General features: G+C 51.7%; 1 protein-coding gene across 5 annotated transcripts; it reads right to left on the bottom strand.

Annotated features, from left to right (window-relative positions):
- Window positions 1-49: 49 nt before the first annotated feature.
- Window positions 50-22,046, bottom strand: ZFP57 (ZFP57 zinc finger protein). 5 transcript variants are annotated; one of them, XM_060614585.3, is made up of 6 exons: window positions 21,853-22,046; window positions 18,993-19,068; window positions 3,905-4,348; window positions 2,979-3,105; window positions 2,477-2,557; window positions 50-1,827 (listed from the first exon to the last, which is right to left on the bottom strand). In XM_060614585.3, the coding sequence occupies exons 2-6, from the start codon at window positions 19,050-19,052 to the stop codon at window positions 623-625; spliced, it is 1,917 nt and encodes a 638-aa protein (XP_060470568.1). In that variant the 5' UTR covers window positions 19,053-19,068; window positions 21,853-22,046; the 3' UTR covers window positions 50-622. The 5 variants fall into 5 exon arrangements, with proteins under 5 accessions (XP_060470568.1, XP_060470567.1, XP_060470569.1 ...); XM_060614584.3 differs by lacking the exon at window positions 21,853-22,046 and adding an exon at window positions 21,496-21,846; XM_060614586.2 differs by lacking the exon at window positions 21,853-22,046 and adding an exon at window positions 21,349-21,489.
- Between the last annotated feature and the right edge of the window lie 3 nt (window positions 22,047-22,049).

Below are 22,049 nucleotides of genomic sequence, written 5' to 3'. Positions count from 1 at the left end.
AGGAATGCTCGGAGTTGCCAATGGGATTGCGTTTCCTTCTGTCGTGGCCTTTCTGTCCCCTCGTCTCTCCTGTCCTGTCTTCCGTCTGGAAGCCCCCTCTGGCCACAGCCAGGCGGGCGCTCCTCTCCCCGATGAGGTCACCTGAGCTGGACAGCGACACAGGCAGCAGGCTCTCAGCCTCGGACTGTGACCAGGACCCCCCTGTTGCACATTCCAGTGCTCTAACCTCGAAAATGGTGGTTGTTTCTTCCAAGATGCCAGTCCTGAGGGGCAGGGCAGAGAGGTGGAGGGCTGCGGGAAGGGGCAGGAAGGGCCCAAACCATGAGAGCTGAGTGAGCGAGCTGCTGGAGACCCTGGGGAGCCCGGACGTGGCCCGCAGCCCCCTTCCCTCCCGTCCGTCAGAGCCTCCACTGTTTTCTGCAACAATTACTACTTGATGGTCTGTCAGACACAAAGAAACAAGCAGGTGCTAAGTAATGATAATACAGGTTTCCGTGAACCACTGCTCACCCCTGTTCCTTTCTGCATTTCCCTCATGACCCCTCACCCCTTCCTGTGCCCGGAGGTCAGGACTAGGAAACGCAGGCGCACAGAACGGCTTCTTCTTCATGTCCCGAGACCCTCACGGCCTCACTTGCTTTCTCGGCTCTGCACCCCCTCTCCCCTCCCCCCTGCCCTCTCCTGGGGGCCCAGGGCCCAGATCCCGGGGCACAACCGGCTCCTTTCCTGCCAAAGGGGAGGTGTCTCGGAAGAAGCCAAGCCACTGGGCCAGGATCGCCCGGCATGCGTGGGGGCTGCCCAGACATGGGTCCTTGCCTTTGGAAGCCCCCCAGTGGCCCACGAGGCCCTCCTTGTCCCCGAAGCAGACGTCACAGACGGGGCAGCGGTACACCTGCTGCCTCCAGTGCGTGTGCTGGTGTCTGGCCAGCCCCGACAGGGACCCGAAGGCCTTGCCACAGCGGAAGCAGCAGCGTGGCTCGGAGACGTGGGCCTTGTGGTGGCTGGATGGAGAGGCTCTCCCGCTCAGCATCGGAGCGCAGTGAGGGCCAGAGGAGACCTGGAGTCCTGAAGGCTTCGCTGGGGCTCTGGTGTCAGGCTCTTGGGTCCCGGTCTCAGGCCCCGGGGTTGCCGTGGCCGGTGCCTGAGGCTTCACAGCGATCGCCTGCTTCCTGTCTGTAGGTGGCTGGGTCTGAGCTACAGGACCCTTGGTTGCAAATACAGGTTTTCGGGTCCTGGCCGCGGGCTCCCGGCTGCTCGCCTGGCTCCTGTCCAGGGGCTCCCAAGACAGAGTGCTGGAACCTGGAGGGCTCACAACATGCTTCCAGTCCCTGGCCACCGGCTTCTGGTTTTGGTGGGTCTTCTGGTGGCGTTTGAGCTCAGACTGGTCCCGGAAGCCCTTTCCACAGAGGGCACAGGAGTGGGGCCGGTAGCCCAGGTGCACACGGCGGTGACGGCTCAGCCCCGAGGCGTCGCAGTAGGTCTTGTCACAGAGCGGGCAGCAGAAGGGCCTCTCCCCCAGGTGCATGCGCCTGTGGTAGCTGAGGTCCCTGGGGTTCCGGAACGACCTCCCACACTGGCTGCAGCTGTTAGTCTTGTGGGGATTGTGCACAAACTGGTGGCTGTGCAGGTTGGAGCGCTTCCTGAAAGTCCTGCCACACACGTGGCAGGGGAACGGTGGCCCGGCCTGGGGGGCTGAACACCCAGGGGCCCTGGGCCTGGAACCCACGGGGGCACAGGGTCGTCCTGAGCCTTTGCAAGCAAGGGGGACCTCCTCATCTCTGCCCCTGCTGCTTGGACTCCCTTCTGGAAGCTCCTGCTTCCTGCTTCCTGCAGTGGGGGGGGGGGGGGGTGGGGCAGGTTAACAAGACCCACTCACCAGAGGGCCCCTGGCCCGCCCTCCCTCCCTCTCCTAGTCCGGGCCTCACAGGCTAGAGCCAGAGCAGACCCCTGGGTTTCCAAATTCAAAGCAAATAAAAATTTTAAAGTGGAATCTTCCAGTAAGATCAGAGATCAGAACTTTGGGCTACACCTACATTTCTGGAAATCCACTTTCCAGAAGCTCCCACTGACTCCTATAGGTGACCTCATGTGTCATATAAACGGGGACACCAAAGTGAAGGGTGGTGCCCTCACTACTCAAGCTGGGATGGGAGGCGCGAGCCGGAGCATGCGGTCAGCACAAGTGTCCGCTGCGTGAGCTCAGCACCGAGCTCATGTCCCTTCCTGTCTGCTCTCTCGGAAGGAGCGTAAGCAGTCTGTGTATGGCCCAATCCTAGAGACTCCAGATGCTCGCTTGTCCCAAACAGTTTAGGTATTCCTCCGGAGCCACGGGCGTGAGCGAATGGCCCCAGCTCTCCTGGAAGGATGCGGGCTGGGGGAGGGTGCCTGAGCCCTGGCGCCCTGGGTCAGCTTCCCAGCCACCCAGGGCATGTCCTGGCCCCTACCTTCCTCCCGCCTTCGCCTTCGCCACACTTACCTGAAGGGAGGCCTTCTCCATTTGGGGGCTGGAGCTGGAGCTCAGTCCTCCACTGTTCTTCTTCAAGCTTCGTGACCAGATCTGGGTTAGACAGAAAGATGCCGACTTGGGGGTGGGAAGGAGAGAAGGTTGAGGCCCCAGGCCTGGCCCTTTCCTATCCAATGGGAACAACAGGCTACCTCCTTCCACATCCTTGGTTTAAGGACCACAATGTGGGACACTTAGGTGAGGAGGAGACCCCTAGCAAAGTCCCCGGCACACGACAGGAGCAACTCAGTCAACACTGCTCAGATAAATGGGTACATTTTCCAACTGTGATCAAGTTACAAGTATTATCTTTGCCTTCATAAAGGCTTTTATTTCTTCTTTTACCCCAAGCTTAGTGACTTACACCTTTCACACCTGTAAGGTAAGGAAGATATGGGGTCAGTAAAGCCAACTGGGAGCTGCCTGCTGAGGGAAACCAGATGTCCCAAGAGCCCTGTGAGCCCCAGGCTCTCACCTACAGACATCAGGTTTCTGACGGTCTCTGACATAACGTCCTGGTACAGGGCCCTCTGACTGGCATCTAGATACATCCACTCCTCCTGGGTGAAGTTCACTGCCACGTCCTCAAAGGTGACTGGCTTCTGGAAGAGCAGGAGAGACTCAGGGAGTCTGTAATGAGACAGGCATCCAAGGATGCGGCTTAAAAACTGAGGGAAGGGGAATGCCCACTGGCTCAGTCAGGAGAGTGGGTGACTCTTGATTTTGGGGTTCTGGGTTTGCACCACATACTGGGTGCAGAGATATCTTAAAAAAAAAAAAAGAAAGAAACAAAACCATGGAAGGGGGGCAGAAATAGGAAAAGACCAACGCAAAGCCAGCAACATTGATCTAACAGAAAGGAAGGCGGGGCCCTGGGTGGCTCAGTGGGTTGTGTGTCCGACTCTTGATTTTGGCCCAGGTCATGATCTTATAGTTGGTGAGATCAGTCCCCACGTCAGGCTCTGCACTGACAGTGAGGAGCCTGCTTGGGATTCTCTCTCTCCTCTCTTTCTGCCCCTCCTCTGCTCAGGTGCACATGCTCTCTTATGCTCTCTCTCTCAATATATATATATATATATATATATATAGAGAGAGAGAGAGAGAGAGAGGGAGAGAGAGAGGCGAGAGGGAGAGAATAGAGAGGAGGGAAGAAAAGATGTGTGTGTGTGGGGGTGGGGTAGGGGGCACATACGCTGAATATACAAAAAAAGCGAACGTAGACAAAAAGGGCCGTCACTCCCCGATTTCTAGGAAGGGCTCCTGGGTGGGGTGGAGGCTCGGACAGTCTGAAACTCCACTGGACCACAGACGGGGACCACAGATGGAGACCACAGACTGGGGACAGACGGAAGTACTCCAGGGTGCGGGACAGCCCCGCCCTCCCCACCTGGGGGTCCTCACCTGCACCCACGCCCTCCACCTGTACTCTCTCCGTGCGGCTTCCTGCTGGGCGTCTTCCTCCACCCGAGGGAGCAGTTTCTGCACACACTGGATGGGCTTCTCCATGGTGTCTGTTTCCGGCTCTCTCCCCTCCTGGCCCGGCCCCCCAGGCTGGCCGCACTCCTTCCCGGGGCTTTTGGTCTCCGGGAAACGCAGCAGATGGAGGGGCTCTGCAGACGCCTCCGGCTTCGGCATGGCTTCTCCAAGGCCAAGGTCTCTGCCCCGAGGGGCTGTCGTCCGGTGTGAAGTCCCCTCTTTCACAACGCAGCACACCTTTGGTTCAGGCTTCAGAGGCCGGTCACCAGGGCTCAGCCACCAGCGTCCAGGGACACCAGGCTGAGGCTCCGAAGACACCGGCCCTCGGTTCCTGCTCCGAGCCACTGGCTGGTGCCCACCTCTAGGAACCTGCGGTCAGAGGGAAAGAAGACGAGGCAGCAAGAGGGGAACTGAGTGACCACAGCGTCTTCTCTGGACCACAGGACCCTCTCCACACGGCCGGGATGTGACAATCACCCACGCTAAGGAACCTGAATCCCAGAGGTGCCTGCAAGCTTGGCCCCAGCACAGTTGTGTTGGAAGCCTCTGCACCACTGAGGAAATGGTTCCCGGGCAGCACAAGCTCTGGATGGGTCACAAACCTCTTGTGCAAGCCCCCGGCCCCCAGTTCCCCTCCACCCACCCCCCGACTGCGCCCTTGGCCCAGCAGAGCCCACCGGCAAGGCCTGGCTTCCCTGCGCTGCATGAGCGGTGGGAACAGCATCTGCTGCGGTTCAGGGAAGAGGCCCCCTGATCGGCCCAGCACTGACCACATCCACACCCTCGGAGGGGAAGGAGGCCGGCTGGGGGAGGCTCAGCACACCTCGCGGCCCGGGTCCTGCCCTCCCAGGAGGCAGATCCCCCGAGGGAAGTGTCGCCAGCTCCCTATCCCCAGGCTTCACCCTGTCTCTCTCTCGACCCCCAAACCGTTGTCTGTCCCACAGCAATTCTGCCAGCGACCCAAACCCGGACTCACCCGCCAAGCTACAGCTGGTGAGCTTTGGGCCCTTGAGGCCTCGAGGCAGGCAGAGCCCCTGCACGCGCCCCCCCCCCCCCCAACTGCACTTGTTCCCCCACCGCCCGCCCCTGCATGCGCCCCCAGCTCGGCCCTCCAGAACCCTTTCCGGCCCTTGCCCAGCCCTGCGACCTCGGGGTGAAGCCTCCCACCAGCGGGGAACAACACAGAAGGCTCAGCGCCATGTGGCACAGCATGTCCCCTTAACTCCCCCCGGCGGGGGCTGAGGAGGTCCCCCCATCCACCCAGACCGCACTGAGCAGGCCCTGATGCCCCAGCACCGCGGGCCACACCCGGACACCCAGGTTTCCCCTGGGGTCCCCGCGGTGCGGAGCTCCTCCAGGGTGAGGGGCGCGATGCCCGCCGGCCCGCTGAGGTCTGGGCAGACGAGTGAGGGACAGAGACCCCGCATGTGCCTCTATCCACGCGGGCTCCACACCCCCCCGCCCCACTCACCCACCGCGCACTGGGGACGGGGACTCCAGGGCGTGGGGCGCCCCCGAGCCCGCCGCCCTGCTCCCCCAGCCAGGCTCCACAAGCCCACGGCCCGGTGGCCCAGCCAAGGTCAAGGGTTCACCGTCTGAGAAGCCAGAAAGGAAGAGAGCCCGCCCCCTCAGCAGCCCACCCTCCCACCCGCAGTCACCGTTGGTCCCACCCAGCACCGGGACCTCGCCTCATTCCCAACCTTCCTTTGCTCTTGAAAAAAGAGGATTAAATGATCTCTGATTAAAACTCACAACCTCCAACCACCATCTAGAGCCCAAAGGAGAAAAACGAGACCCACAGGCCGCCAGAAGGAGAGGTGCAAACACAGGTAAACAGCATCATAGAAAAATGAAGGCCAGGTGCCTGGAGGCTCAGTGGGGCTGAACATCCGATCTGGGCTCAGGTTGTGATCTCTAGCCTGTGAGTTCAAGCCCCCAGTAGCACTCTGTGCCGACAGCTCGGAGCCCAGAGCCTGCTTCGGAATCTGTGTCTCCCTCTCTCTCTGCCCCTCTCCTGCTTGCACTCTGAATCTCTCTCTCTCAAAAATAAATGAACATTAAAAAGATTTTTAAATAATAAAATAAAAAGAACAATGATGGCAAAGGGCAAATCACACACGGGGACTTCAACGCTGGAGCCCGGGGAGCAGAGGACCCTGTGGCGTGGGACTCTGCTGGCCTGGGCCACTTACCCTGACTCAGTTCAACCTTCTCAAGTGGTATCTCTCTTTTTTGCAATCAGTCCAACAGATACCACATTTATTTTCTCCACTCGATTGGCACTTATTCCATTTTGTATTACTATCATCTTTTATGTTTCACATCGGCACGGGCTTTACAAAGTACTTTTGTAAACATGGCCTCCTCCACTGAATCCTTAAAACATCCCCTTAGGTAGACTAGTTACTCTGGCTGTACAGGTGAGAAAGGGTCCCAAAGCCCGCCTGCCGCTGCACTGGGGCCTGAAAGCAGACGCTTTGCTCCCGGTCTCCAGGGCCAGCACTGTGTGGCTGGCAGGCGCCCAGCCTTAAATCTCTTCCAGGAGCCCCTGGGCACACACCATCCCAGTCTGCCTGCAGAGTCAGATAGGCTGCTGGGGGTGGGGGCTGGGCGGGAGGGAAAGTGGGAGGGGCTCCTGCGGACTTGCCGCCATCCTGAGGCCAGGGGAAGGGCTGCCTAGGGTGCTTTCCATTAAGCCTGAGAAAACAAAAGCAGCCTTTCAATAGACAGTATCTGACCCTGCACGTGCACAGACATGCCTCTCTTTCCTTGCTCGAATCCCAGCCCTGGTTACACGTCACCTCATTTGGAAAACAAGGCAGCTGGAACCCAGACCATAGTTTGCCACTTTGATCTGATCCTCAAGTCTTTGGGGGTCAGCAAGGAGACAAGGGAATGAATGAATAGGGAGTTCGTGCCGTGCGTGTATTCAACACGCACTGGACCACAGGTTTGGGGAGGGGGTTGGGAGAACCCTAGTCTTGGTCACCAGCAGCACTCAGTGCTGTGGACGCTCAATTGAGTAGCAGGAGTGTATAACCTGGACAGAGAGCAGCACCGGATGCACCATGATGAGAAGAAACCAGGTAGGGGAAACCAAGTTAGCTCTGCTGACAGAGGCAGAGGAACATTCTGAAATGTGGGGAGGGGTGGGACAGGGGCAACAGCAATGTGGAACAAGACAGGACGCAGACACTGAGGTTCAACAGGTGTGGAGAGAAGGACTGGGAGGAGGACTGGAATTGGGGCCACCTCTGTGCATGGAGCCTGGGGCCTGGGTTTGGTACAACTGAAGGCTGACGAGAAGGGAACAAGGGAGAAACCCTTCTGCTTCTCATCTGTGTGGTTCCAAACACCAACACAAACCCTTGAGCTGAGCACCAGCCTGGTGACGCAGACCCTGGTCTGGAATCTAGCAACAACCAGGACGCCATTTTGGTAGCCGCCTTTGAGGATTTAGTGGAGGCCATGTTTACAAACAGATTTTGCAAACTGTAAAAGCCCGTGCCGACTTCCTGGTTCTCGGTCTATAACCACTGCCCGACCTCCTCGTTCACACACAGGCAATAAAGTGAAAGACCTCTGCACCGATCTAGCAAGCTGTGGCAAGCACTCTGCCAATGGAGCCACTGTTGGGGAAGCTCATCCAGAGGACGTGACCAATGGCTGACCAGAGAGCAGGCCCTGGGCAATCAGAGGGTCCTCACTTGCTCCCTGTCCTTGGGATGCACTCACAAGGGGGGGCTGTTTCAGGGACACAGTCTTGAGGGAGCAGGTGGTGTTGACACCACGTGGATTGAATACATGACCAAACCCAGTCAAGGTCTCTATATAAACTTTTAGATTCTGGTGGACAGGTGTGTGACCACCCAATACTAAGTTCATATGTGAGTCCCTTGCTTATTAAAACTGCCACCTACCAACCTGGAGTGGCCTGCCTTTTTCTTCAGTCACTCCTTGCCCTCCATGTATGGTGGCCTGTTTCAGATCCCACTCCCCACCCCCACCCCGCCGAGGAAAATTCCTGAGGTTTCAAACCAACAGCAACAAGTCTCTGTGACTGAGGATCTTGCTGACAAAGGCTCTAACCCAACAGTGGCACCCTCAGTTTTGGACCCACCACCTTCCTGACATGGTCACTGGATACATTCCTTTTGAAAGGAAGATTCACTTTGTTATTGGGCTCCTGTTAAAACTAAACACCTGACCCAAGGAAGCTTGGACATTTTGGCTTCATAGTCACATTTGCGGGTTGGTCAACTTGGACTCAACTTCTCACCAAGTGGGAGGGATCTGATAAGCCCTGCTTGTCACAGGGGGATGGTACATTTAGGGGTGCAGCTGGCCTGGCCCAAATGTCTCAGTTCTACGTGGAAAAGTGGCAGATGTCCCTTTGGGGAGGATTTATCCCCCAGTCTGCCATCTGAAGCAAAGTGCTGGCTCAGCAGCGCTCTCAGGCCACCGGACCTGGACCACTGGGGTTCAGTGAAGCTAGAACCCAGTGCTGGCTCTGGCTGATGCAGACATTCAGCCTCAGAGCCAGTTACTCACAGCCGGACATGGAGGCTGTCATTCTACTTGGGGGGCAGAACTCAGGGCCATTGTCATGGCTCTCACCAACAGATCAGCCTTCCTGTAATTCTACTGACCCTTGGGCTGTGCCAATGGCCTAGCTATTCGGTCGGGCACTTGGAAAGCTACGCTGGTTACAAATCTCTCCTTGGAGAGAGAAATAAAGCCAACTGCTGACCTAACATCTGAGGAGCCTGTTGTCTGATGAGACGGGCCTGGAATCAATGTGCTGAGGGAGAATCACCCCCATTGCTGCCTGGATCCATCATCATCCCGGATGCAGCAAGACGTGCACCATCATCGACTGGGCACGAAGTAAAGGGTCAGGATCTGATTTGGACTTGTGACTATTGCATTTGTCTCGCAAGGAGGGAGGCCACATAGCAAGGGGCATTTTCCACACCTGCTCCTGGCAGATGGAATTGATTGGATCTCTGACCTTCTCTGAGAGCAGTGGTGCCTCACCACTGCTGACACTTTTTTAGGGTACATGTTTCTTTTCTGGTCCAATCAACCTACTCCAGCAATAGCACTGTGGCCCTTGAAACTAATCTGCCTCATGTTTTGGCTTTTCATACCATTTTTAGTCTGACAATGGTGTGCTTTTTATTGTAAAGCCTCTTGACAGTGGGCTGATACTCAAGGTAATTAGTGGATCTTTCATGCTTCCTACCACACCATTCACAGGCTGAACAGCCTTCTCAAAAGTTGACTGAAAGGGATGTTTTTTAGTCTTTTCCCCTCACCTCCTCCTAGTCTGCCTTAGTAAGGCAGCTTTGGTCTCCCTGTGCTGCTATCCCCCAAAAGCATAATCTCGTCTTGGCTACTTCCTGAGTAATGATCCGGACAGGTTATATAGACCGGTTTTGGAAATTCCTGGACACGATGCTTCTTTCTTTTCCCTCACAGCCTAATGACACCCCCAGGCTGGCCAGGCTGGTACCTCCCCTTGGCAGCAGCCCAGCCAAAAGAGGGAGGGGAGGCGCTAAGAGATTCAAACTTATTCTGGCTCAGTACTAGGATTCTGGGATTTACTTGGTCCTAGATTATAAGGGTAATGACCGCTTGATTGAATACATTGCTCACTAAGTCCCAAGGCCCCCACACACATAATGGATTTCCATACATTTTATAAAAATGTTCTTGTTTTGGGGCGCCTGGGTGGCTCAGGCAGTTGAGTGTCCAACTTCAGCTCAGGTCATATCTCACAGCTTGTGGGTTTGAGCTCCGCATTGGGCTCTATGCTGACCGGTCACAGGCTGGAGCCTGCTTCAGAGTCTGTGTCTCTCTCTCTGCCCCTCCCCTGCTCATGTTCTCTCTCTCTCTCTCAAAAATAAATAAACATTAAAAAAAAAAAATGTTCTTGTTTCTCCTGTTGAAACAGGAAAGGATTCTGATTGGTGCCACTCAGGTCACATGCCAACCACTATAGCCGACCACTGGCTACACTGATGTCAATCACTATTACAAGAGAGTAGGGTGGTACAGTTGGCTGGGACTGGGGGGAAGCAACTGTGTAAGACAAGGAGGGTGGGATTTCGCTTACCAGAAAAAGAGAGCTTGGACAAGCAAAAAGGGACAGACCCCCACACTTACAGAACACAACTTTACATGTATAAAATATGTATATAAACATAAAAGAATATCTGGATATGTTACATGTGCATCCCAGAAAGTTTGAGAAATATCTATTGGCTAAATTTCTTCTTCCTGTCAACAAAATTCTATGTCAATATGGATTGACACAGATATGGAGACTTTAGATAGTTCATTCTTAACTAAGTCAGGATATATTAATCACCCTGGGTTCAAGAAGTGTTCATGATTAAATGAAAAAATTGTTTGATGCATGGCAGACACTTAATAAGTGTTATATCTCCCCTGCACCACTATCCTTCTAGTCTCTATGATGTTACCAACAAAAACATGATTTTTGATAGGTGAGGTACAGCTTACTCACTATTTGATTTGGCAGTAGGTAACAGGTAAATTTTAGAAAGCCTATGCTAGCACGGCATTGCTGACCTACTTACCATCCTCCACGAGAGGTAAGATGTACCCTTGTTCGGCCTTATTCTGTTTTGTGATGCTAACGCAATGGAAGGCTTTATAATCAGACCCACATAAAACAACACGCCAATCTTGTAAACCTTACATCCTGAAGCACTTTAACCTCATGGCTAAAGTCACTATCAGACATGCTTCAATGAGTTCAAAGTCTTATTTCATATACCTGACTCAGTAGGAGGGTTATTGTAATTGTCTGCTTTGTCTCCTGCCCCTGTAACCTTACAACCTGTTTCTGTTTTGGGCTTCCTTAACCCTCAACTATTGGTTGCCCATCCCTGGTGGAATCCAAGATGGCAGTTCAGTTTTGTCAACCTTTCTACTCTTAGTCTGGTCTCTTATCCTGAGTATTCCAACTGTTCACTTATCTGGTTCCTTTGGCCCCAACTCTGGTTCCTTGAATGGGCTCCCCTGGTTCCCTGCCCATCTCCTATTCCTCAGGATTATTGATTTCCTTGCCCTCCTGTTTCCTAAGGACGGGATTCCAGCACTCAAGGTGTCGATGCTCCTTCCATGCTGTCTTTGCTGCCAATGCCTGTCAGGTCTTGTGTCTGTTGTTGGCACCTTCCCTTTTTTCCACTCCACCCTTAAATGTCCATTGAATTTAGCTGCATGGAGCTCTTTGATGACTCAGTGAAAGGGGGCCTGGAGAAGTGATGGGCAGAGAGGCCAGAATGCAGGCAGCTGATACAGACTTTTTAAGGGATGTGGCTTTGAAGGACTGCAAAGGACTAGCACAGCTGACTTAGATGGGAGAGAGCTGCGGGTACCTATAGGTCACTCAGAGTGATCCAGTTGGGAGGGAGCAGTCAGATATAGAGGGAGAGAGAAAGAAGAGGTGATAGCCTGAGGTTGTGGGGACGCAGAGATGCCATTTTCCACTGTGAGAACAGAGAGAGAGAGAGAGAGAGCAACAGTGAGCGGAAAAAGAGAATGAGCACATACACGAAAAGATGCAGAAACAAGAGTTGGCAGGTATGCTTACTGCCTTGGCTCTAGTCTCTTGTAAGGCCCAGTGGTTTGAGAGACTTTAAAAATTTAAGATACTTTCTACAGACTTTTTTTTTTTTCTTTATACTCACCCAAGTAAGTTTCTAAGGCTTGCAAGCAAGAAAATTTGACCATGACATTGCTGATCTCAACTCATCAAAATTTTCAGCATTCTTTTTTTAAAGTTTCTATTTACTTATTTTGAGGGGGGTAAAGGGCAGAGAGAGGGAGAGAGAGAGAATCCCAAGCAGGCTCCTCACTGTCAGCACAGAGCCCGATGTGGGGCTTAATCCCATGAACTGTGAGATAATGACCTGAGCCAAAATCAAGAGGTGGACGCTTAACCAACTGGGCCACCCAGGTGCCTCCAGCATTATTTTTTTAAAGTGTGAGTATGGTTGACACACGATGGTACATTAGTTTCAGATGTACAACACATGATTCAACAACCCTATGCCTTCTGCTGTGCTCACCACAAACGCAGCCACCATTGGTCACCATACAATGCTATTACCATAGTCTTGACCATATTCCCTGTGCTTTCATCCATGTGACCAACATTATTTCTACAGGGCAGACTCTTGACCTGAGCTTATTATAAGAAACTCCAGAGTCCCTAGTATACTTGGAACCCACCACTCAAGACTTGTTTTTTCTGTCTCTAAACAGCTCACCTGGCCTCCTGCTACACACAGAAAATAAGCCCTGTGAAGGAAACACCTTTCTTCACATATGTGTATTTTTTCCCTGTGCCTTACCTCCTTGGAATTTCTGCCACATCTGCATGGGGAAAACTTGGGGGGAAAACAGTATCAGCTGGGGGTACTCCTCCAGTAACAAGTTTCCTGGTTTTCTTATCTTCTTGAGATACAACTTATCAATCCATCTGATGCATTTGTCGGGCGTCTTTGGTTTTGGAGAGAAATTATCACTGTAAAAACGTAATCACGTGGAGAACCCTAACAGTTTGCAACTACACCGTTTGCACACAGCCACCAAGTCTGCTGCTTGGGCTAAACTTACCCAAGTATTGGAAAATACCAACATTCACAAACTATTCAGTGGCCCTCTCTTGGCAATTGCTCGTCAACTCAGAAATCATGAGGGTACGGTGATCAAAGGCCACCTCCCCAAGACCTGACTCCACCGGTCTTCCTTGTTCTCCCAACAAAATGCATGCTTCTGCCACTTTCTGAAGGCTTGCATTAGGCTGCTTCACTGTTACCAAAGTCCTGTAAGTACAAGTAGTGACTGTTTTCATAAAGGCCAAAATCCTCTTCAGGTTTTTTTCAGTTAGGGAGAACAAGTGCTCACGCAGGTCTTTTGTAAAAACCAAGTGGTGTGACAGGAGCATTTGGAAAACAGGGCTTACTCTTTGTTTATGTCATGTCAGCTGATGTAGGTTCCGCAGCAATGCTCTCGGCTGGGAGGGGACGCCTGCATCCTTTGTGCAAGGGATCACCCCATAATGACAGTGGAGTGGGGCACATGTGCAAGGGACCGGGGAGGCTTCTCAACCAGCTGCACTTTAGATCCACGTGGGGCTGGTTACCATCAGAGATGTACCAGTACACATCCCTATCAACTTTTTTTTTTTCCTGGCTCCAGCCTGTTTTCTGGTGACTTCTCCTTTGAATACTTCTGGCTGGATGAGAACTGTACTCTCATGCCTTTTTGTGCCAACAGCTATATTCTTTGTGACATTTCCTGATCCATTTTCATCTTGTTAAAACTCAACTTTTCCCCTCAATTTCCAAGCCCATTTTTTTAAATGTTTATTTATTTTGGGGGCGGGGGAGAGGCAGAGAGACACAGAATCTGAATCAGGCTTTAGGCTCCGAGCTGTCAACACAGAGCCCGACACGGGGCTTGAAGTCACAAACTGTGAGATCATGACCTGAGCAGAAGTTGGACGCTTAACTAATGACTGAGCCACCCAGGTGCCCCTCCAACCCTATTTTAATGAAGTGTGGATGCCAGTGATATCAGCACAAACACTGAATGGCAGATTCTTAATGCTATTGTATTAATTCAGTAATCTCCACGTTCTTTTGCCCATCCTTGTTCTTCTGCACGTCCCAACTGAGCCGGACTGCTGCTGCACAATCCCCACCTGTCCAGACAGGGAAGCTCTTCCTGGCTGCAGGCACCGCGCTAGCCTTCACCCAGATCCACTCACGTGTGGGTCCTGTGCACCTGCTGTTCCCTGGGCCCACGTGCTCTTTCTCATCTGCTTATCAAACTTCTCCCCTTCAGCACGAGCGTCCACCTATTCCGTAAAGCTGTAAAGCTTCACGAAGGGGCTCTTTAGCTCTAGTCCAAAGGGCCAGGCAGTCCTTCTTCACAGTTTCTGAGGCACTTAGATGTTTCTATTAGCTTTATTACTTCTGTACTAGGACTATCGATCTCCATCTGGACCATGAGATTGCAAGCTCACACGATGAGGAGGACCCTGCCCTACCCACCCTTCCATCAGTCAGTCAGCACAGTGTGGACTAACAAGATTCAGTACGTGTGGAATGAATCAGTCAATGGGCCTCCAGTGTCTCGCATCTCCTCTGAAGCCACGGAGTGCTCAGGGCCGGAAAGCTGGACTGCTGTCCCACAGACAACAGAGAACTGCTAGAGGTCCTGACCAGTGTCTCCAGGGATGTGAGCTCCCTGTCCTCCTCCTCTGGGAACCCTTTTATCCAGACTTCAGTGAAACTTTATGATGATGCCAGGTGCCTTCAGAAGAGAAAATGGGGGTGACCTTGTCTGGAAAGCATCAAAGATAGTTCTGGAGAGGGGATAAATAAAATCATGAATGTTACTGAAGGGTATTAAAAAACAAATTAAGGTATTTTAGTACCTCAAATAAAATGTAAGAACAAAGAAAGACTATGTTAATGCACGGACAGGACCTAAGAAGGTAGAGTGGCACATCATCAACTGTTCCTGTATTTGGGGGCTTGGCCCTCTTGGACACAGCTGTTTCCAGCAGTTAACAAATGTCCTTCCTTCTTTCAACACATATTTGAACAGACTCTACAGAACAGGCCTGCGGGCACAAAACCAGTGGAATGAAAACAAGCCCCAGGAACAGGCTTGTCATGTGAAGGTCCCACAACCTAGATGCCCTGGAGATTCCTGCACACTGTGCCCCAGAAACACGCTTAAAGAAAATGTTTACAGAAGTACTATTTGTAGAATAAAAAACACAAAAACAGGGGCGCCTGGGTGGCTCACTTGGTTGAGCGTCCGACTCTTGATTTCAGCTCAAGTCATGATCTCTTGGTTCATGGAACTGAGCCCAGGTCGGGCTCCACACTGACCTTGGGGAGGCTGCTTGGGCTTCTCTCTCTACCCCTCCCCCACTCACTCTCTCTCAAATAAACGTGAAAAACCCCCACAAAACCAAAAATTGGAAATGACCTCAACAATACAGCAGGTAATTAAGATGTGGTATATTCATGTCATGGAATGAACTACCCAAGAAGTATACACTTAGATGGTGGAGATTCAGGGAACAGACCGTGTAGAGCTCGTGAGGCTCGTGGAGATGAGTCACTCTGACGCACCCCCAGCACCAGGAGACTGGGGAGGGGAGGAGGACAACCAAGGAGCCTCAGAAGGGAAACCAGTGAGGCTGGAGAAAACCCAGGAGACATGTTATCCAGGAAGTCATGCAAATCAGAGGCGCCTGGGGGCTCAGTCCGTTGGGTATCTGACTTCTGCTCAGGTCATGATCTCGCAGTTGGTGAGTTTAAGCACCACGTGGGACACTGTGCTGATAGCTCGGAGCCTGGCGCCTGCTTGGGATTCTGTGTCTCCCTCTCCCTCTGCCTCTTCCCTGTTCATGCTCTGTCTCTTTCAAAAATAAATAAATGTTAAAAATTTTTAAAAGACGTGCTTCAAAGAGGAAAAAAAGAAAGGAAATGAAATAGTGTTTCACATCAACATGGGTGAATTAAAAAATATTACTGAACAAAAGTAAATTATATAATTTTCATCTATATACATGCCATAAACAGGTAACTATGCACAATTATGTCAGTTAGGAATACATACATAGATGACGAAAACTATAGAAAGGTGTTAATTACCACAAAATTCAGGACAGTGACTGCCTCTAGGGATGAGGGAGGGGTGTAAAGGGGAGCACAGGGGGTTCCAGGTCTCAGCCTCAGCAGTGGGTGCCTGGACATAGACATTTTCATTTGTATATTCATTTTGTACTGAGAAGACGAAAGAATACGGAAGAAAAGCATTAAGTGTGACTCATGATTCATGGTTGCTTGGGGCAAAGATGGTTGTTCACACACCGTTCAAGGAGATGAAAGGTGAGTTATGAGGTAGACGTGGCGGAGTCAGGTCTGGCCAAACTGAGCCCTCTTACCGACTTTTACTCTGAGATGGATGAGCCGTGAAAGTGCCTTGCAATCACCAGCTGCTTTTACACTAGATTTGGAGGAGAAAGAGGGAGGCCGACCTCACCGTGGCTAGCACTGAAAACCTTCATGGTAAACAATCCCTTACAGTTATGTATTTCTTTAAATGTTTATTTATTTTGAGCGAGAGAGAGAGAGAGAGAGAGAGAGAGAACGGGGAGGGGCAGAGAGAAAATCCCAAGCAGTCTCCACGCTGTCAGCGCAGAGCCCAACGTGAGGCTCAATCCTATGAACTGTGAGATCCTGACCTGAACCGAAAACAAGAGTTGGACACTTAAGCAACCAACTGAGCCACCAGGTGTCCCTGGATTTTTTTTTTTTTGTTTTTTGTTTTTTTTAATTTTTTTTTTCAACGTTTTTTATTTTATTTTTGGGACAGAGAGAGACAGAGCATGAACGGGGGAGGGGCAGAGAGAGAGGGAGACACAGAATCGGAAACAGGCTCCAGGCTCCGAGCCATCAGCCCAGAGCCTGACGCGGGGCTCAAACTCACGGACAGCGAGATCGTGACCTGGCTGAAGTCAGACGCTTAACCGACTGCGCCACCCAGGCGCCCCCTTTTTTTTTTGTTTTTAAGTAATCTGTACACCCAACGTGGGGCTCGAACTCATGACCCTGAGATCAAGAGTCACCTGCTCCACTGACTGAGCCAGCCAGGTGCCCCTACAGTTGTGTACCAGGTTGCTTTTCAGTCCCACTCAACTCAAAGGACTTACCCTAGCCCTACTGATTGGGGTTTCTAAGTTGGACAATACACCCTGTTACAAGGCTGAGGGTCCGCCACTGGGACATGGTGACGCAAGGCCAGAAAAGGCGAGGGCAGTGTGCAGGAGGCACAGCTGGGAGGTGGCTATCATGCTGAGGAGCAGCAGTGCAGGACAGCCCCATCACTGAGGGATGCATGCAGCAGGCACAGGAGGGGGGCATCAGGACCCCCACAGCCGAAGGGTGACACTCCCCACGGTGTGCATTTTCCATGTCTCTGATTCTCTACTCACCACCTCTGAACCCCTACTTTCCCAACTTTTAGGTATCTGGGAAGAAAATGAACTGAAAATGAAATCAATAAATTTCATTCTGCTTGGCTACCGAAATTCCCACTAAATGCATAAATTTGTTTTCTGAGTTATCAATGAGTGTTCGAGGACATCTGTTTGAGAGAGAGTTTGCTTTACCTCTGAGTGGATCCAATGCTGGGAAGATGTTGCTTTCATGGCCACGTGTGGAGCTGGAGGCAACCTGAGAAACCACTCCCCTCCCATGGGCTCCCTCCTTGCTCAGCTGGGCTTGGCCAGGTGCCCTCCTTTGCACAGGGCCTGTGCACGCCTCCAGCATCACCCAGGCCACGTTGTGAGTGGGGAGTGGTCTATGCCATTACTCGTGAACCAATCAAGGGCAGGGATCTCTTTTCATTCACTCCCAGTAACTAATAATACCTGGCATATAGGAGGCTGTCAGAATTAAGTTCCTCAAACAAACAAAACTGTAGGGCCCCATTAGTGGCTCCCTGATAAAATTATGAATGTGAAATCAAAGACCCAACACTGACCTTCAGCAGTCTCATCAGGACACCCGTCAAGGGCTGGGGCAGGGGCAAGGTGGGAGGTGTCTGAGAACAACCCCTCACTCAGATCATTGACCAACCACCCAACACAGGAGAAAAACAACATCAGAGGATTAGCAACCTGAGCAGAGAGGCCAACTAAAAACAGCCAGGTTTCAAGTCCAGAACCATGTGATACAGATGTGATCTCACCCAACTCTGGGGAGAGATGGGAAATAGTTCAAAAAACAAAGTCCACTTCGGAGACATGATTTTATTCTAAAAGCGCTGAAACTTGACTAGTCTTTTATTTTTCCCACTTGGCTTCTCAAAAAGGGCGGCATAGTTAGGAATTCTCTTTGATGTGGTTTTACGGCAGTATTCCCTTCTTCTCTATTCTTTTCCACGAGAACATTCACTTTGATCCGACTTCTACTGCATGGCTGCAGGAGTGGATATGCAGTGATGCTTTCAAACTCCTTCACCTCTCTCTTTGCTCTCCTGTGCCTCCCATGGGTCAGCGGCGGGTTCTGGCCTTTTCTCAAGACTCCCTCCTTGAGTCTCTGTTTTCCCAGCTCTCTGCCCCGCAGCATGCGTTCCTGGTGACCTTTAATTTGTACCTGCTCCCTCTGGCTCACTTGCTTTCTCCTCTGTGCGCTCAGGATGCTGTGCTCCTCTGGCACAATTCTGGGGAAGGTGGTTTCACCAGGAGCCTGTAGTAATGGCCTACATGTCTTATTCTTAACCTCTCTGACCTGACCTGATCTCTGGATGTGACTTTCTGTGTGTCCCCCCTCCCTCGCAGGAACCAAATAATACCGTTTTTGTCTCACCACGCTTTGGGTTGTTTCCCCCTTCAATTTCTTCTTCATTTCACACCCTGTCTCTTGTTCCCTCATTTCCACTATTCTTTTATTATAGTAAGACTCTGTTTTGGCAAGCCAGTAGTCATGAGAAAGAGCTTGCTCCCTACACAGTGTCTCGTACTCCTCCTGGTATTTCTGAGTTATCAGTTGTCTTGTCGCTGTTGTATGCACACCACCCAGACTCTGTCAAAGTGAGGTAGAGGATTTCATAATGGGACCATCTTTTTACTCTGAACACATTTAAACAGGAGCATACCCTCATTACTGACAGCCAGAAAAGATATGTGGGTGTAATAATTGTGATTTCTACTCCCATCACTCCTAGGTGAACCCATGAGCTCTGAAAGTTAAATTACCCCACCAAAATCAGTAACTAGTGCTTTAAAAATATAGTATTGGGTGCTTTCAACATAGTATTTTGTTTTGCAAGCATAGATATAGTGAAACACATCTGCCAGTGTAGACAGGGGTCACCTGGGCAGGGTTTTAAACCCAAGGTTCCTTCTCCTAGTAGTTCCAAGCCATATGACGTGAAGATTACTTACCAAGATTTTCTTCTCCAGTGGGGACAGCTGACCTGTAGCAATCCTGGGGTCTGTAGACATTTTAGCCCAGGACAATCTGGAAGATAAAAAGGCAGAGGCAGATTGGCTCGTAAGCAGTGTCAGAACATATCTACTCACTTACTGACTGAACCAAAAAACCGAAGTGTTTTGGTCAAGGCCAAGGGCATGTCCCCCCAGAAAGAGAAAACCTGCTAAGAGGCAGGGCTACTCCAGGGCCATATCCTCCATGGGAAACCATTGCATCCCTGTGATGGAGAATTTAATAAGAGCATAAAATCTTCTCATAGAAACAAAAGGCACACATGTCCTGTGGATTCCACGTGAGCCACTCTGAGTCTCGAATCTGGGACTGGGAGAGGGAAGAGACCCGCTCCTTGGTGAGGCGCTGCACAGGCACATCTCCGCTGGACGGCTCAGTGTCCCAGCCGCCCTCTCTGGGGACAGTCCCACACCGCAGGGTCAGGAGTCTGTTCTCTTTCCGCAGTTTCTCCGTCCGGGCCCTCTCCGCCTCTATCAGCACATACAGCATCTCTGCCTTCCAACCTTTTGTTCTGAAACTCTGTTCTCATCTGATTGCCCACCCCTCCACCTGCCGGCCTTACACTGCCACTCATCCTTCACCCCAGATCCATTATGAGACCATTCCCCATTGAACCCGTTTAGGATAGGAATTTGGGGTGACTTTTTGTAATTGGTCAGGCTGATGGCTACACAAGGCTGCCAACGTTTCATGTGTCATCCCTGGTCTGAATCACTATGAGGTCGTAGTGGAGCCACTGGGGGTGTCTGGCACATCACCTCTGTGCCTCTGTTTGTGTTATTTATGGTAAAGAGCATGGGCTCTGAAGCCTGCCCAAGCTGTTTGAGCCCTAATTCCACGGCTTCTGAGGTGTGTGACTCAGGGCAAGTAGCCATCTCTAAGTCAGGTTCCTCATCTATAAAATGGAGATGTAAGACAAAAACCTGCTTCTCAGGGGTCATAAAGAACAAATGTGGTTTAGATGGAAGAGGCTCACACAATGCTTGACATATGGTGAGTCCCTATAAGATGGCAGTCGTCTCTCTTCCACAGGTCAAGCCCTGGCTCTCTAGAAAGTCTTTCTGGATGATTCTATGTAACAGTGATTTTGCCTTCTGAACACTTAACATTTTCTACTTCTACGATTCATTTGAAAACCAATCGGGGTTTACACTGTGACACCCATATTCCTGTATCATTTTTAACATTTTCATGCTGAAATTTAGGCTCTTAAAGAGTGGTAACTACAATTTATATCTACAAACACAATGTGGCTATATTATTGTAATGAATCTGGTATCAAACATTGGATCTCCCTGACCTCTTAGGCACATTCCTGTTTGCCTAGAAATACCTTTTTATATTGTTTTAATTTAACTTTTAGGTAACATACATTGCAATGACCCATGTTGATATTTTAAAAATATGACCACCTGACTTACTTCTCCATATACAGAATCTAGCACAGCACCTAACATGAGTATGTGATCCCAAGTGCTCAAAATGATCTGTTGATTGATCATCCCTGTCACATGACATGGGCATCTTCCTCTCTTACATTCCCTGTACTGCCGTATCTCCCTTTTCACTGGGACACTTGCTAGTCTCCCTTAAGGTGTACAAGCACTTCCGTGTCCTGTGCTGGTCCTTGACTCGCACTCTGCCCTCCCAGTACTCGGACTGCATTCTAATATTTGTGCTCCTGATGGTCAGATAATAGTCTGCAACTTTGCAGCCCAGCCTTGGCCTAAAGACTGGGCGTAAGTGCCTCATCGATGAGGTTGTGCTGGCAAAGGGCCACGCCTCACAACACTGGCACATGAGGACAGTATTCAGCTCACGGTGGTTGGGCACTGAACACTGGTCAAAGTGAAAAGGGAGAGAGAGAGGGGAAGAGCTCATTTCGATGTCCATTTCCAAAGGACACACACAGAAACTGCCTACATAATGGGCTCAGCACCAGACCCCCTTAAGACCACGTGACAGCCAGGTAAGTGAAATTATGGGGCCTGTCCTGTTCAGCAGCTTGCTCCGAGTTTCAATCCCTTCACTACTGTGTGTTTCCATTACTGCAGAAAACGGTGGAGCGGGGCGCCTCCCAAGGAGGGAACCACAGCTCGTCTCCTCCAGAAGGTACAGTGGTGGCTCCACCACTCCATATGTAAAGGACTCGGCACCAGCTTGGCTGGGCTGGTGGGGCTGGGAGGGAAGTAGGACCGCCAACGAGAGGCCGTCCCTTCAGGATCACGAGTTTCTACTTTAGACTGTAGGTTACAGACGAATGAAAACAGGTCGGTCTTCTGTGTTTTAACTCACGTATTACGGAAATGTCTACTGTGTACCCAGTGGACGCCGGCAATTCGCAGTTGGCTGGACAGGAGTCGGAGGCCCCGGTGGAGGTGGGTCCCAGACCCGAAGTCAGCCTACGGCATGGGGAAACGCTACCCACGGCCGTGGCCTCACCTGGGAGGCGTGTCAGGACCTGTCCCGCTTCCCCAGATCCACCCGCAGCACCTCCTGCGCCTCAAGAAACCCGCTCACTCCTCCTCGGGCCCAGGGCAGCCCCCGAGGCGGGCGTGCGGGGCTGGAGGCCCCGGGAGCGCAGGAACCTGACGGTCCGGACTCCGAGCTGAGCTTTCATCCTCAGCGCAGCCGCAAGAGGAAAATTCCGGCTCTAGGGCCGCACAGTCCCAAGAAATCAGTATTCGGGAAGGCTCCTTCGTTTTTCAGGGGCAGCGCCCCAACGATTGGTCCAAGAAAACAACTATCCCAGGACTGGATCCTCAGCGGGGGAGCGACCGGAGGTGCAACGCTCATTACCCAGTTTCCCTCCGAACCCGCAGAACCAGGGGGAAGGCAGCGCCCCTGAGCCCTCCGCAGACGTCCTGCTCCGGCTCCGGGAACCTCCGGCCACAGCCGCGCTCACCTATGACGTCACAGCTAATGGCGCCTGCAGCTGGGTCGCGGACAGGCCGGTCGCGGTCGCGCTCACTTATGACGTCACAACCAATGGCGCT

The sequence above is a fragment of the Panthera onca genome, chromosome B2, assembly GCF_046562875.1.
Source record: "Panthera onca isolate mPanOnc1 chromosome B2, mPanOnc1 haplotype 2, whole genome shotgun sequence".
Lineage (NCBI taxonomy): Eukaryota > Metazoa > Chordata > Mammalia > Carnivora > Felidae > Panthera > Panthera onca.
This window is presented reverse-complemented; position numbering and strand designations above follow the sequence as displayed.

Excerpts from the sequence above, each read along its gene's own strand:
- ZFP57 (XM_060614583.2), bottom strand. The coding sequence starts at position 19,542 with ATGCTGTATGTGCTGATAGAGGCGGAGAGGGCCCGGACGGAGAAACTG. Across the intron at positions 4,349-18,992 it reads CACTGGAGAAGAAAATCTTG|GTTCCTAGAGGTGGGCACCA; the intron begins GTAAGTAATCTT and ends CTCTGACCGCAG. Across the intron at positions 2,558-2,978 it reads CAGAAACCTGATGTCTGTAG|ATCTGGTCACGAAGCTTGAA; the intron begins GTGAGAGCCTGG and ends TGTCTAACCCAG.